Source organism: Trachymyrmex cornetzi, unplaced genomic scaffold, assembly GCF_001594075.2.
Source record: "Trachymyrmex cornetzi isolate Tcor2-1 unplaced genomic scaffold, Tcor1.1 scaffold15, whole genome shotgun sequence".
In the NCBI taxonomy this organism is placed as follows: Eukaryota; Metazoa; Arthropoda; class Insecta; order Hymenoptera; family Formicidae; genus Trachymyrmex; species Trachymyrmex cornetzi.
The window spans coordinates 1,276,354-1,291,379 of record NW_017296091.1 but is presented as its reverse complement, the minus strand read 5'-3'; the positions used below and the strand labels follow the sequence as shown (position 1 = coordinate 1,291,379).

Genomic DNA, 15,026 nt, shown 5'->3' with positions numbered 1-15,026 from the left:
GTAATGGTCATTAATGTAATTAACCATAAATGTTATTAAGTACATTTATATGATAGCTGCAATATAGGAATCTCAAAAGTGTACATATTGAGATCGTAATCCCCGATGAAAAAAATCATTCCATTCCACGCATTACAGATAAATATGCACAATATCGTTGTGTTAATCGTTTTTTTAGCAGCAATAGTTTGTTCTTTATTCAATAAAAATAAAAGTATAGTAAAATCTGATAAAAATAAACACAAATTCTTATTAATTAAAAATATACGCGAAACATATATCTGAAACAAACATTAACAAGTATAAAATTTTATTGAAACTAAAAGAGTAAAACCCTTGGAATAATAATTAAATAAAGAAAGCCTATATGAGCAGTTATTAGTGTATAAATTATTGTATTTAATTACAATAATTCATGTTTACATAACTATGTAGCTATTATATTCTTATACTGACGTTTCAACCTCAAATAAAATTTTATGTAAGATCAATTTTATAAAACGATAACAAAGAATATAAACTTCTCCCAATTTTTGTCAAAAGAAATAAAAAATCTAACATAAACTGTTCATTTTATAAAATAAAAGAACATTTTTTTAAGATATTCTTAATTGTTTCATTTTAGTAATATTTGTATAATATTTATAATAGTTCTATATTAGACTAATTATTAAACGTGTAAAATGTTTTACAGTAGCAATAAAGAATTTGATTCACTGGTATATAAAAATAAAAATATCTTATAAATATGTAATAAGTATTTCAATTTTCTGGAATGTACATACCTCTTTTATATATAAATTTTTACACACATTCTCGCATAAGCTCACGCGCAAACGTATTATATAATATCAATATAAATTACAATTTTCATTTAGAAATAAGTGTCAATTTCTATGTTATTTTATAATGTCAACCTTTAGCTAACGAACGATATAGAAGAAGTAACATTATCAGCTTAGCTAGGAATTTTTTCAAAAATTAAAAAGAATATTTTTAATAAAATTTTTATAAATTAATTCATATTAGAAATATTAGATGAAATCTTGGCAGTAGCAATGAAAACATCGTATATCAAAATATTTTTCACATGTATAAATCTTTCATATATATACTTATAAATGCTATTAAATATTAATTTCTTATTACAGTTTATCAGTCAGCGTAAAGAGGAAGTAATATGCTTTAACTGGGATAATTTTGTTTAAAAAATTACATATCCAAATGCCTTTCTATTAAATTTTAAATTTTAAATTAAACTAAATTTTTGGATTTTAATTAATATCTAAATTTAGATGACACGTATACACTTCTAAATGTAGGAGACACTTGAAAAAGTTCATTAAAGTTGAAATGCACTTTTTACACTTCATAAAGTGCTTACCTCCTAACTTTCGCTTTAATATATTTTAAAATTCAAAATTATTGTTCTTAGATTCTTAGATATTTATTCGATGTTTATATCAATATTCGTAGTTATTTATTTATACCGCTTTTTAATATATAGCGAATTATTAGTCACAAATAAGTATTAAACTATTTTGAATTATATATTACTAAATAAATTTTGTTCTTGCGTATAATTCCAAATAATTTACAAATTTTGATAAATAGAAAAGTCTCCCTTTTCCATATTACCATCGTGGATGGACTTGATGAAAACTCCATTGCTGATAAGCATTGTTTATGTCACATGGCATCAAAGATAACTGTTGAGTTTGAGGATGAAGTGCAATACACTTTTTATGTACTCTATGTAATAATGTTTTTGTTTTCTGCAAATACGAAAATTAACATATATTGATAATATTCATAAGATTTTTATCCGTTAAAAATTTTTCTTATCAAAAAATAATAAACTCACTTCATCATACTGCCATGGACCATCTACAGTTCCCAGACGACAAAATGCGTATTTTATACGTTGGCCGTCTGCATCAATGCATCTTTCACCAACACCCAATTGGCCCTTGGCATTCAGCCTAATAAGCTAATAAGAAATATATATTAAAGGTTAATAACAAATATTAGAAATACAGAGATAATAAAGTATGGAATAAAGAAATTAATAAGTTACATTAAGAATAAAAAATAAAGTATTTGCAAATTACTTGATTATTTCCAAACCCATGACAGTGGGAAGTAGCCATGAGACTTGGAGGTGAGTGACCCATAGTATCCAAACATGATCCAGATGCCGTATTACGTAACTAGAAAAGTATTGTCATTGTTAATACGAAAATTATATATAAAATTTGTTGAAGAAACTTAAACATATACACTTTTATGCTTTTGGTCAAACGTACTTCTCCCCAGTGAATATTTGGTGGCAATTCTGGAAATTTATCTAGCACATCATATGCTACATTATCGATGAACCATTGGAAGCTCTTACATTTCTTGCGTTTTTTAAAGGCTAATTGCTCGGATATATCACCGTGATCGAGCAACCGAGCCAGAGGTTCTCTGGTATAAAAGAATTCCTTGTGTTTCTCATCGAACCACGTTTCTATAACTCTTTTATAATTCTAAAAACAATTCACTTTATAACTGTTTCTTTCGGTAAAGATATATATAGATGTATCTATAGACGATATGATAACTCACAATAGTTATCAATGGTCCTTTCTTTTTCTGTGCAAGTTTACCGAATGTGTAAGGCATAAATCCTCGGTAAACATGCCCAACATGTGAGCATGGAACCCACAAAATACTTCCACCACATTGCCATATCTTAAAGGATAATTCGAAATTTTCTCCTCCCCAGACGAGTAATCCTTCATCGTATCCACCCAATGATAAAAAGTATTGTCGACTTATGGCAAATAAACCACCAGCGTGCGTAGGTGATCTGTAAGCCATATATGAATGAAATAATACTGGAGAAGAGAAATATCAATATAACGAACTAAATAAGATTATATATGTAGAAACAGAAATTGTACCTGTACGGCATACTGTCATGTGCACGCGTTTTGCCTTCCCGCCTGGGCAATTCGTTCTCTTTATACAACATTCCCCATTCAAATATTCCTCTGTACAAATGTCCTTCTTGATACACAGGACGATATTCAAAAGTTTTGTGATCAATGCCGTCTATCACAGGAACAGTCATTACGTTTCTAGAAGAAAAACAACGTATAATTTAGAAGAAAAATATTGCAAAGTTATAGGTATTATTTTATTATTGTACTTCCTATTTGAGAGTATACTTCAATTTTTTCTAGTTACAAAAACATTGATATTCTTCCATTTTTCAATGTAAATTATTTTACCTGTTTTCAGCAATTGGTGCTAAAAGTGGAGGCAGCCAATTTACATTAACTTCGCAATGAGCATCTAAAAACACTATTACTTCGCCTCTGGCCTCACGTGCTCCTCGAGATCGCGTTCGTATTAAACCTTGTCTTTCGTGATTTCTAAGTAATCTAACTTTTCCTCCCCATTGTTCAATATAGGAATCTAAATCACTTTTTAAATTCTCTGGAAAGAATTGTATTATTTATTATATATGTTAACTATCAAATATTTCTAAGTATAAATATTGTAGCATTTCATGAAGGAATATACCTTTATCAGAAAAATCATCAACAAGAAGAACTTCTTCAAGTAGCTTTGATGGAGTGCGATCTATAACGCTCTGAATAGTTCGCAGTAAAACGGACCAACCTTCGTTGTGAAAAACTATAATAACACTGGTACGTGGTAGCTCTTCTGGATAGTTCCAATGCTTACATCTATATTATATAAAAAGAAACATAGAAATTAAAAGATAGATCAGAAACTAATACTATTAGCTGTACAAGATGGAACTTACTGTGCAAGTCTGGTGTCTGGTATCGATCTCGATAATGAGATTTCATCAGAGCACACCATATTCATACCATAATCAGATTCTGATTGCTGGACATCGTTCAACTGATCGTCTCTCAAAATATGTGGTTTACCACCTTCTCCAGGACCAGATCTAACCTGTACATCTCGTGGTTCATAATTTCCTAAACCTTCTACAAGAACTGGTACCTATGTAATGTTAAAAAGAGATATGAAAGCTGTCCAACAAGAGGTATATAGGTAATACAGTATAACGCAGTGAATCATTACCTTGTTTGCTAATATTAAATAAAGATGAAACAATTCACCATGTCATTTGTATCTCTTGATAAAAAGTATATTTAATACATATAAGGATAGAAAGTATCCAAAAGATTGTCAATAAAAAATTGTTTAGCATAAATATATATAAAATAAATTAATATTAATTTATATTAATTAAAATAAGTACTTTACCTGTCCACCCTTTCCACGACTTTGTGTCCAATATTCTTTTATATTGTTCATATGATCATCCGAGGAGAAATTAAGAAGAATGTATAAAACTAGCAATGTCAGAGTACTGCCAATCAATACGTGGAACAAGCGGTTTTTTCTAAACTGTACAATCCTCATCTTCTCCAAATTACGTATATCTAAAAATTTTAACATGTTACTTAATACTGTTTTTTAATTTTTGGGGCTTTAACACGATATTTTAAAAAATTCTGTCAACGCTGCCTATTATTTCAAGAATAAATCAAATTGGTAATTTTTAGCCGCTGTATAATTCGTTAACGCGGAACTAACCTATCTTGTTTTTAGCTAATAATTCTGACAAATAAATGAAATGTACCTTTCGTCGGAAAAAGGAAACTGAGACAATTCAGAGCCGGCTCAATGGCATGCATTCGTCAACGTGTCAAACATCAATAATTTTACACGTTTGCAAACCTACATATTCAATTGTGTCAAAACTGCAATATCTACATTTGCATAAAAGAAGCCAACGTGTCGCCAGCTGTAGAGTGTCGCGTACTAAAAATGTGAAGATAGAGACGCGCTGCATTTGCAGAGAGCAAATTTTCGCATGTTCATCGCCATGTTTGCGCGATTTCTCGCGCAAATCATGGTGGAAGAAACTTTGGCTCAAATATGGCGACGAGCAGTGGCATAATCAAAGAAGTAGGGAACAACAGGGAACTGGGGCTCTATTCTTGAAAAGAAACGTATACGAAAGTCTAGGGAAATACTATAGTACACGTCACGTATACTGTAGCATTTCCCTAGACTTTCGTATACGATTACGCTTTATTCACACTGCATCCGATTTGTGTCGTACGATGCTCTGCAACCAATCAGAAAACAATATTCCGATGGATTTTGCTTTGTATCATCGGAATCCTGTTTTCTGATTGGTTGCAGAGCATCGTACGACACAAATCGGATGCAGTGTGAATCCAGCATTAGGCAGCAGCACACACTCTTGCATAACGCATAATGCATAGTGCATAAGGGAATCAGCCAATCGAAATTCTTCTTTTCCATGAAATGGAAGGAAAGGAAAGAGGGTGGCACCCAGTTGGACACGGCTCAATTGGACACGAGCCACTCACAGCGCTTGAGACTACATAGCTCCTAAGCACCGGTCGCTGTGATTGGTAATGTCCAATCGAGCCGTGGTCAATCGGGATCACCCCCGCGTTAAATACACCTCATGGGTATCCAGCCTAATGTGCACTGAGTGCGCATCGATTCTGCCCGTGAAAAACGTTATAATTTACGCAAGTTCCACTTACGACCGTTAGGCGCGTTGGGGAGAATCTTAGCGTCATCAATATTAACATTTATTTTTTTCTTTACTAGTTCTGGCAAGTTCACAGGAGGTCATAGAGACAATAAATATATCCCGTATATATCCCAAAAATGACTAAATACATTGAACACTGCAGGCGTCCACCAAGTTGTATGTTACAAAATTTAATAAAATCTTATATATACTTGCGAAAGAATAAGATGAAATTGATAATGAATTTCATCGGTTTCTTTAGATTTAGATTCTTTAAATCCATTTGAGGCTGCCCGTTTGAGAAGTTTCCGTATCTGTCCGTATTTATGGAAGAAGTCAGAAGAATTCGTAGCAGCTGGACTTTCTTATACTGGTGAAAGCGACATAGTGAAATGTTTCGAGTGTGGTGCGGAACTACGGAAATGGAAACCGGAAGATGATCCGATGGTTGATCATCAGCGGTTTGGAGAATGTAGGTCTATTCGTAAAATTCCATGTGGCAATATGCCGATCGGTACAGATCCTAGTGCAATTCCGGCGTCTGTACCGGAAGGCGTGGATGAATGTGGAATTTATGTTCAGACAAACATGCCTAAATCCAGTCCAAACCATGGAGATCAAGTGAATTTTAGATTGAAAGAGCTTACGTCAAAACCGAAACATCCAGAATATGTTAATTATGCTGCTAGATTAGCGTCGTATGATAAATGGCCCAAAGCAATGTCACAAACTAAAGAAGAACTGGCAACTGCTGGTTTCTATTACTCGGGAAGTGGCGATGAAACATTATGCTATTACTGTGGTGGAGGATTAATGCATTGGGATCCATATGATGATCCTTGGGTAGAACATGCCAAGTGGTTCAATCAATGTCCTTATTTGCTTGTAACTAAAGGACAAAAGTTTGTAAACAACATTAAAAAACTATATACTAAAACAGTAAGTTTTTAATGAAATTGAAATGTATTGTATTATCGCCAAAAATTATTAGTCAGTACTTTATGGGGTTTAAATGGTAGTGTGGTAATTTATTTATATGCTGAAATATGTTGTGTTATATAAAAATAAACAGGCATTTAATAGAGTAAGACTTTAGTACTTGGCTCGTTTGTAGATTATTCTATATATATATTTTTATATACATTTATTTGCTTTTGTAGAGAACGAGCATTGTCCTATTTTTTTTTTCAAATTAAATATTGGAATTATATAATTTGTATGTCTGTAAACAAAGTTTAATCTCTTTAAAAAATTATGAAATAATTGTGCTGAAGACTATCAATCTTAAATTGTTTTATTTTTTTTAGAAAACCGCTTCATCTACAGCTAATAAATTGGATAAGAGAATGGAAAAAGATAGTAGTGAGAGTATTGCTGGTGAAAGTACTCGAAACTTGCTTCGTTCTGAAGAAACTAATAATGAAGAAACAAGTACTGTATCAGGCAAGGCAAGCCCCAAGGAACAATCTGTCCAAAAAATACAGGGTGATAAACCATGCAATAACGATGCAACATTATGTAAAATTTGCTTTAATAGAGAATTACAGATCGCATTTATACCATGTGGACATTTATTAGCGTGTGCAGAGTGTGCCAGTAATATGAAAACATGTGGTATATGTCGTAAAGATATTGACATTGCTGTACAAGTGTATTTCATATAAGGAGTGTTTTATCTTTATAATAAAGACCATATGAATTTTGTAGCAGAATCTTTTGTTTATTGTTAGCATTGTTTGTTTTGTCTCAGGAGCTGCTCGGGATCACTCCGAATGAACCCAGTGTACTTGAAATGTAGGATTCACAGTATATAGAACATCTGACATTCATTGTTATGATGAATGTCAGACGTCGTATGACAGATGTACGTAGTGTGAATCCTATATTTCAAGTACAGTGGGTTCATTCGAAGCGACCCTGAGCAACACCCGAGAGACAAAACGAACAATACTATTATAAAAACTAGCATGACAGCGTAGGAACCTGTTTTCTTTCCCCACCTTACATAACTATTACTACAGATAGTAAACAACTTCCCACATAGTTGGGGTGTTAAATGTGGTCTTCTTTGAGTGTGGTGACTTCTCGTATGTGGGCACGTTGATTGTAACGGTCATAAGGGACATACAATTTAACAACGATTTTATTTAGAGAAGTGTACAAGGATACTCTCGGTGTTTGCCATTGTCTGCCGAGAGGAGCTACGAGCGTTCAAAAAATTTTTCGGTTGTCTTTGGAATCGAACCTGAGATCTTTGGCACAGCTGACAGCAGTGCGCTGCCTGCTATCCCACGCTCGCACTCAGGATGATTTACATATTTGTAAAAATAATTGTTTTCCAAATAATCCGTAATAACTAAACAATATTACAAATAAATAATCCCTTATAATGCTTTATATTTTTTTTTCTCTTTCATATAGCGATATAGCAATATATGTGAAAAGAAAAATTACGCGTAAATTAGGACGCGTTCCATTTCATTTCGCATATAATGCGCCTGATGTATCATTTTATCCTTCTTTCTAATGTTTAATGAACAACAAAGATAAGATGATACCATCATGTCCATGAAACGGAACGCACCCCAATGCATCCTTGTGTATCTATGTACATGTACTCATTTATTGTGAAATACATTACACATACGCTAATCATTACATTCATCTTCATTTCGAGTGCAGATAGTGTTATAAAATACAGCTCGAAGGAACAGATCAACCGTTTGTAACAATTTGTCCCTAATTTGTACACACTATTATTAAAATGTTATTGCAATATAAATACGATTATATATTAAGTTATGTAAAAGACTGTGAAAAACATCATGACCTAGCAATGATATCTCGAGCCTACGTCAAGGACCAATTGCCACTGTACTTTGACCCCTGACTTGATCAACCAGATTTAAAACTATTATTTCGTCGATACACTTGTTGGTAGACTTCCAGTCTCATATACAATAATCATGTCGGATACCGTTAGCCCTATTAAATATTTCTTAAGCGGTGGATTTGGTGGAGTATGTACCGTGATAGCCGGTCACCCTCTGGATACCATAAAGGTGAGGTTATATTTTAATTGACCAGCTTATTAAAAATTGAGTATAAAATTGACATATTGCTTCTCTTTTTCTTATCTACATTCTGCTTAAATATTCTAGTTTGCCTTCTACAAAAATCATGTGCATTTTGTAAGACATTGCTCTATGTATTTAGGTACGGCTCCAGACGATGCCAGTTCCAGGACCCAATGCATTGCCTCTCTACACTGGTACATGGGACTGTGCTAAGAAAACAATCACCAAAGAAGGAATACGTGGTTTATATAAGGGTATTTATATTTGTACTGAATATCACTCGAATATCATGTCAAGCTTTTTCCAATTCAATATCGAGATTAAAAAGATATTTGTATAAAGTCTTAAGTTATTGCTATAAACATATTGATATTTTGATAATTGTGTCAACTGTATAAACTAGACTAAAATTTAATATTTTAGAATTTCCAAAACATTATGTAACATGATGTATAAATAGTATTCAAGTGGCACAAGCAGGTCTATAGTTATCATAAGTAAAAATATAGTTGGTACCTTCACAAATTATTTATATCTCAGGGACTTATATATTTTTAAAAGAAAATTATTAATTAGAATTGGGTTTTGTTATTTGTTTAGGCATGGGTGCACCATTATCCGGTGTTGCTCCTATATTTGCAATAAGTTTCTTTGGCTACAGCGTCGGGAAGAAGCTACAACAGAGAGTCCCAGATGAGAAACTCACTCCATTACAATTATTTTACGCTGGTGCATTTAGCGGCATATTCACGACTATTATAATGGCACCTGGTGAACGTATTAAATGTCTGTTGCAAATACAGCATGCAGATGCGAAGCCAAAGTATAGTGGACCATTGGATTGCGCTAAACAATTGTATCGAGAAGGGGGCATCAGAAGTATCTATAAAGGCACCTGCGCTACATTGTTAAGAGGTATAATTCATACTTTGTTATATACAATTCTCAAAAATTACGTATATTATTTATAAAATTATGTTTAAAAATATTACACTGCATATACCAAGTAGAAGTTTGCCAGAAGAATTAAAATGGAAATTTTCGCGTTTGTTATGTACCTTAAAATGAAGGATCAAGTAGTATTATATATTTTTAGAAAAGGAAATAGGTTCTAAAAATTTTGAGTGTATCTTTCTTTTATTAATTCTCTGTGTATATCGACAGATACATACAATTTGAAAAGAGAGATTAGCTAACTGATATTGTTGTCCTCTTCAGAGTTTCTCGTCTTTAAAAATTTTCGGAGGTATCTTTTCCTCGGGTTTCTACATTGTAAACCACCTTTGCGCAATGCATAAAAGACACCCCAATTCTGTAATCGTTTCGGCGTTGAACAACGTGGAGCTGTTTCCTTATTTCTATTTACCTAAAAATGATGTTGCACAAAGCTATTGTTAATAATTTTTGTATTATTAATATATTAATATTTATTAACATATTTCCTGATATATTAATTCTTCTCTATTTACAATTAAGTCATTATAAATGGCTTTAAACAGTAAAGATCAAATATGATATTAATAACTATAAATTACCAGATTAGGATTCCAGCTGATCATGATGCACGCACAATCCCAAGGATTATCGTCCAATCTTATATTTTGGACACGCGTTTGTTTATTTGGCAATCTCAAATTTCTAAAGAAATCTAAAGATAACGAAGTTAATTTGTTCTTTGTAAGTATAATATCTCTCAATTCCTTCTGCTGTTGAGCAGTGAATAAACCAGGCGGTATAGATTCCAGATCGTTATTTGATAAATCAATTCTCCTAACTTTTTCCAAACCATAGAAGGCATCCATAGAAATTTGTTGAATATGGCAATGACTTAAATCAAGATCCAATAAATTAGTAAGGTCGACAAACGCATCAAAATCGATCCTTGAGACGTTTCCTCGCATCTTAAGATGCGTCAACGATGGCAATCCTTGCATGATAAAACGTTCTAATATAGGTATCTCTAGGTTGTATAAGTGTAATATCTCAGCTCGACGTAGACCCAATAACGAATTCTTCTGCAGTTTCAGTTTAGATGCCATACCTCCGAGATACAATTTTATTGTCGTATTCATGATCTCAAAAGTACTGAAATGAACATACAATTTTCTCATATTTAATAATGGAAACAAATACGTATAGTATTATTTATTACCTTGGAAAAATGGAATCTAGAGGGTTGTTCGTAAAGTCAGCGCTCACGAGTGCAGGGAAAGGCGGAAACGATAACTCCGACAGGAACGTTAAATTATTTTGTCTTAAATCCAGATGTTCTAATAGAAGTAATCCTGCCAGGTCTACGCTTTTCAATGTCAGTAATTCGTTGCTTGCCAGTGAGAGTGATCTTAAATTTGGTGTGCCGTAAAAGCAAAATTCAGGAATGAATTTCAGCCCGTTTTTTTCTAGTGAGAGATAAAGAAGACTATTGAGGCCATCGAACATGTGCCAAGATATATCTTTCAGGTTACAATCATAAATTCTTAGATGCGTTAAAACACCGAGCGCAGCAAGCAGTTCAACATTTTCTCTGTAGCCTTCCAATTCTTGCTTATAAATGTCATATGGCAGTATTTCTTTATCTTCGTTATTCTGTTGACTCAGAAAAATAAGTCTATGACCTTTGTATTGGCTGCTATTGCTCATAGACACCTGGTTTTCGTCGACTGTTTCCGTTTCCTGCGAGTTCATCGGCTTGATCACCAGATTTGCCTTGTCCTTGTTTGGCAAATTTAAGTTTGACAATTTAATTCGTTCCAAATTTAGATATAGTAAAGTAGATCCTAGCGGATACATTGTGTCAGATGCGAGAATAATGCCGCCTTTTTCTGTACGATTATTCGTCTCTTTCATGGAGGAATCGCTATAATCTATCCCTTGAATATCTAGCGATATCAATTCTGTGAATCGTTGGAATGTAGTAGCTTGCAGAAGAATATCGACATCCCCGCTACCCGATTCGAGTAATGTTAGAACCTGGTAAAACGCCAAGATGAGTTAACGTGAGGGGTATATAAACTTATGAAATTATGTGCTTTTTATGTCACCTGTATATCTGAAGGAAGTTTAGTCAAAAGTTCTTCAGGATTGTCAACAATCACGCATGTTGCGATTTTCATCAGTTCATGAGCCATTGAATTGTCGTTTATATTAAGATCAGCACCATCGGAAGGTATATCCTGTTTGATTGAAGATGTATTAAAATTATGGAAACGAATACTATGAAAGCGTTGATTGTCATTTACTCATACCTGATTATTATCTTTGTTTATGCCAGCCCATTGATGCAGAGACAGGTCGGAATACTTTTGGATCTCACAGGTACATCCCTGCGGGCATTTAATCTCCCACACATCACCGATATCGATAACTTGTCCTATACACTGATCCTGAATACAACGCAATTCGAATCAATGACTTTATATTGTGATAGAATATTTCAAACTTACAGATTTCTTGTGGTTTTTAATCTATTTTATAGCGTTGAATTTAGTTTGAGTATAGAGTAGTCATTTTATGTATATTGATATATTAAGATTAATTCATAATTGGTTCTTATTTTGAGATTGTTAAATATCTTAAGATGCACTAATGTGGTTCTCTGATTTATAACATCATAAGAGTGTACTTAAGACAGTCTTAAATATAAGAATTGACTATGAATGCCGATCTGTGGTTGCCTAATGATATCTTAAAACTGTATTTAAGACGGTCTTAAATATAAGGACTGATTATAAATACCGGCCTGAGTGTGTCGACACGCGTCACGTATACAAAATAATTACATAGAAAACGAAGTCGAATTTATTAACGGAGCGCACGACAAGGTGTTAAAATTTGTATGTACCAATGATAAGATGATGAAAAGCAAGATAACAAATGTCATGTTGTTTCACTTTATGATGATTTTGAATCGGAGCACGATACTCGGGACCAGCGGCAGCACACTGGCCCGAAGGAAACTGGATTTTGTTAACTGTTATCTATATGCTTTGATGTGCTTCCTATCAAACAGGATGCCTTCTATCTGCCAACCCACACGCTATCTACTCGCTATTATTAATTCTACATAATGTTTATATGCCATCTTTGGTTTGCACAAGGATACTTAAGCGATTCCTAATTTACTATGCCTCCATGCTTTTTTCAGATATTCCAGCCAGCGGAATGTATTTTTTAACATACGAATATATAAAGGAGCGATTTACTCCAGAGGATGGGAAACTTAGCTTACTGGCCACCATAACGGCTGGCGGTTTTGCAGGCATTGCGAACTGGTTGGTGGGAATGCCACCTGATATCCTGAAAAGTCGCCTACAGACTGGTACGTATATACTTCTAAGAGTCTCTTTTTTTTATCTTTCAAAATTCTGATTAAAATTGTAATTAAAGTTGTAATTAACGGATATAAATATGCAATGTAATATTTCTTATCGTACATTATTATACAGCACCAGAAGGTACGTACAAACAAGGAATACGCGAGGTATTTGTTAAATTGATGAAAAACGAGGGACCAATGGCGCTTTACAAGGGTGTCGTACCCGTTATGCTACGAGCTTTCCCTGCAAATGCGGCGTGTTTTATGGGCTTCGAAATTTGCATGAAATTCTTGAATTGGATCGCGCCAAATTTATAATTTTGAATCGAACAATGTAATATAGAATTTTTGAAAAATATTCTAGAGATCTGTTGCTCTCCTTATACTACAATTCATACTCGATAGGTGCAAAGCAATTAATTTTACCGCGACAGAAATAAATCATATACAATAAAATAAAAATTTAGATAAGACTAATGAGAGTCATACGCTGATGTAAAAGCGAAGAGATAGGAGAAGCAGATAATATTCAGGTGTTCATGGTTATCTTCATTTATTTCATTTCGAAATAAATGAAGATAATCATCAACACCTGTGTTTAAATTATATACATCTATTCTTGCCCCTAGCAGCTTTATATATATGTACATATCGAGAATATATGTCTAAAAATGATGATATACATAAAGTATTGGAACAATTTTGACTTTAATTTTGCCATATGTGTACGTAAGAAACAAATGAAAGTATAACATCAGGGTATAATATACATTTGTGTATTCGTTTTGTAAAGCGTTTCAAATATATATTCAATGTTGCAAACATATCATATATCGTAATACTAATAATTCTTAAGTATGTATTGAAAGACTGCTCAACAGCCTCAATGGTATATGTGCAAATTTTAATATTACAAATTTATTGAGTATTATACAATTTGAATATAAAACTTTATTAACGTAACAGTATATATACATTAGTTACATTCGTATATTATACATTTTATCGCATATTAAGAAATGTACAATCAGGATTTTAATGGACTAATTTTACTTTTGTAATACACTTTATGTACAAGACTTTTCTGAGGATGATTGTACACAAAAAAAAAATATATATATAACGAATAAAATAAATATACATAAATGTAAGTAAATAATTATAGATAATTACTGGGAAAATGTATTAACGTACAAAATAAAATTTTTTATTCTGTTAACTCATTTTTTTCATAACAATTTTTCTCATCCCTTCAAAAATTTTGTAAATAGTCGCGTAACGTTATTTGATCGAACTATTGCATTACCAAAATTATATATCCACAAAATATAAATTTTTAAACGAATTATTTTTTCGTAGAAAAAATATGATTAACAAAGTTACGGGATGAAAGTAAAATTTTGAAAAACATAATTTTCAGATCTGAATAAAAAAATAATATAACTAGATCTGTATATCTGATTCTATCCTCCTTTACTTCATTGAATTTATCCAATAAAAAATTCCCCTGAGTCTCTTCATGCGCAGATGTTTTCATTTATCATGATCATATACCATAATTCAATAGTACGCTGTTCTACTAATTACCACAACAGTAGTGATCACTCTTCCCAATCGTCCGTATCAGGTTGAGAGTCGTATTCGCTGGTGGCGGAATTTCTGTCCGACGCTTCAGTTGGTTTCGGAGGAGGCGGTATTAAGCTCGACATTCTCTCCAAAGCGCCTACCGTGGAGCCGGCGATACCTTTGCGTCTTAACGCTAGTTTTGCATGTAGATCCGCCATCAGATCACCTCCTACCGAAGCCGAAGACCATCGATCACGCTTCTTTTCGTCTGGTACAGTAGGCCTCAATTTCGCTCTGCCTATTCCACCAGCGTCTCGTATCGCCGCCATCAAATTAGAACGATCATCCGTTGTAGTTGTCATAGGCGGACGATTCGGTGTTTTGTCCTTTTTCTCTGAACCATCATTTGACGTAGGCACGGTTGGTTCTGCAATTGGTGGCGGTGGCGGCGGTGGCGGCGGCGGCG

General features: G+C 33.3%; 5 protein-coding genes across 5 annotated transcripts in view; 2 read left to right on the top strand and 3 right to left on the bottom strand.

The window, feature by feature from the left end:
• Positions 1–1,575: 1,575 nt before the first annotated feature.
• Positions 1,576–4,836, bottom strand: Pgant7 (N-acetylgalactosaminyltransferase 7). The gene is made up of 11 exons (XM_018502704.1): positions 4,670–4,836; positions 4,291–4,469; positions 3,818–4,023; positions 3,571–3,737; positions 3,276–3,483; positions 2,946–3,122; positions 2,608–2,851; positions 2,307–2,528; positions 2,112–2,210; positions 1,865–1,990; positions 1,576–1,775 (listed from the first exon to the last, which is right to left on the bottom strand). Exons 1-11 carry the CDS (start codon positions 4,722–4,724, stop codon positions 1,635–1,637), a joined length of 1,824 nt encoding a protein of 607 aa, XP_018358206.1. The 5' UTR covers positions 4,725–4,836; the 3' UTR covers positions 1,576–1,634.
• Positions 4,837–5,672: 836 nt separating this feature from the next.
• On the top strand, positions 5,673–7,308 carry LOC108758016 (baculoviral IAP repeat-containing protein 3). The gene is made up of 3 exons (XM_018502724.1): positions 5,673–5,779; positions 5,865–6,541; positions 6,910–7,308. Exons 1-3 carry the CDS (start codon positions 5,740–5,742, stop codon positions 7,264–7,266), a joined length of 1,074 nt encoding a protein of 357 aa, XP_018358226.1. The 5' UTR covers positions 5,673–5,739; the 3' UTR covers positions 7,267–7,308.
• A 940-nt stretch (positions 7,309–8,248) lies between these two features.
• colt (carnitine/acylcarnitine carrier protein colt, mitochondrial) lies at positions 8,249–13,872 on the top strand. Its single transcript, XM_018502840.1, has 5 exons — positions 8,249–8,664; positions 8,819–8,933; positions 9,280–9,594; positions 12,824–12,997; positions 13,125–13,872. The coding sequence occupies exons 1-5, from the start codon at positions 8,569–8,571 to the stop codon at positions 13,310–13,312; spliced, it is 888 nt and encodes a 295-aa protein (XP_018358342.1). The 5' UTR covers positions 8,249–8,568; the 3' UTR covers positions 13,313–13,872.
• On the bottom strand, positions 9,772–12,809 carry LOC108758067 (insulin-like growth factor-binding protein complex acid labile subunit). The gene is made up of 6 exons (XM_018502839.1): positions 12,521–12,809; positions 11,925–12,062; positions 11,721–11,852; positions 10,832–11,649; positions 10,215–10,764; positions 9,772–10,045 (listed from the first exon to the last, which is right to left on the bottom strand). The coding sequence occupies exons 1-6, from the start codon at positions 12,557–12,559 to the stop codon at positions 9,872–9,874; spliced, it is 1,851 nt and encodes a 616-aa protein (XP_018358341.1). The 5' UTR covers positions 12,560–12,809; the 3' UTR covers positions 9,772–9,871.
• Positions 13,873–14,465: 593 nt separating the features above from the next.
• The window catches only part of LOC108758004 (WAS protein family homolog 1), a 2,791-nt gene continuing 2,230 nt past the window's right edge, over positions 14,466–15,026 (bottom strand). The window contains exon 4 of the mRNA XM_018502709.1: positions 14,466–15,026. This exon is cut by the window's right edge and continues 391 nt beyond it. Within this exon, the coding sequence (XP_018358211.1) occupies positions 14,596–15,026 (431 nt within the window). The 3' untranslated portion in view covers positions 14,466–14,595.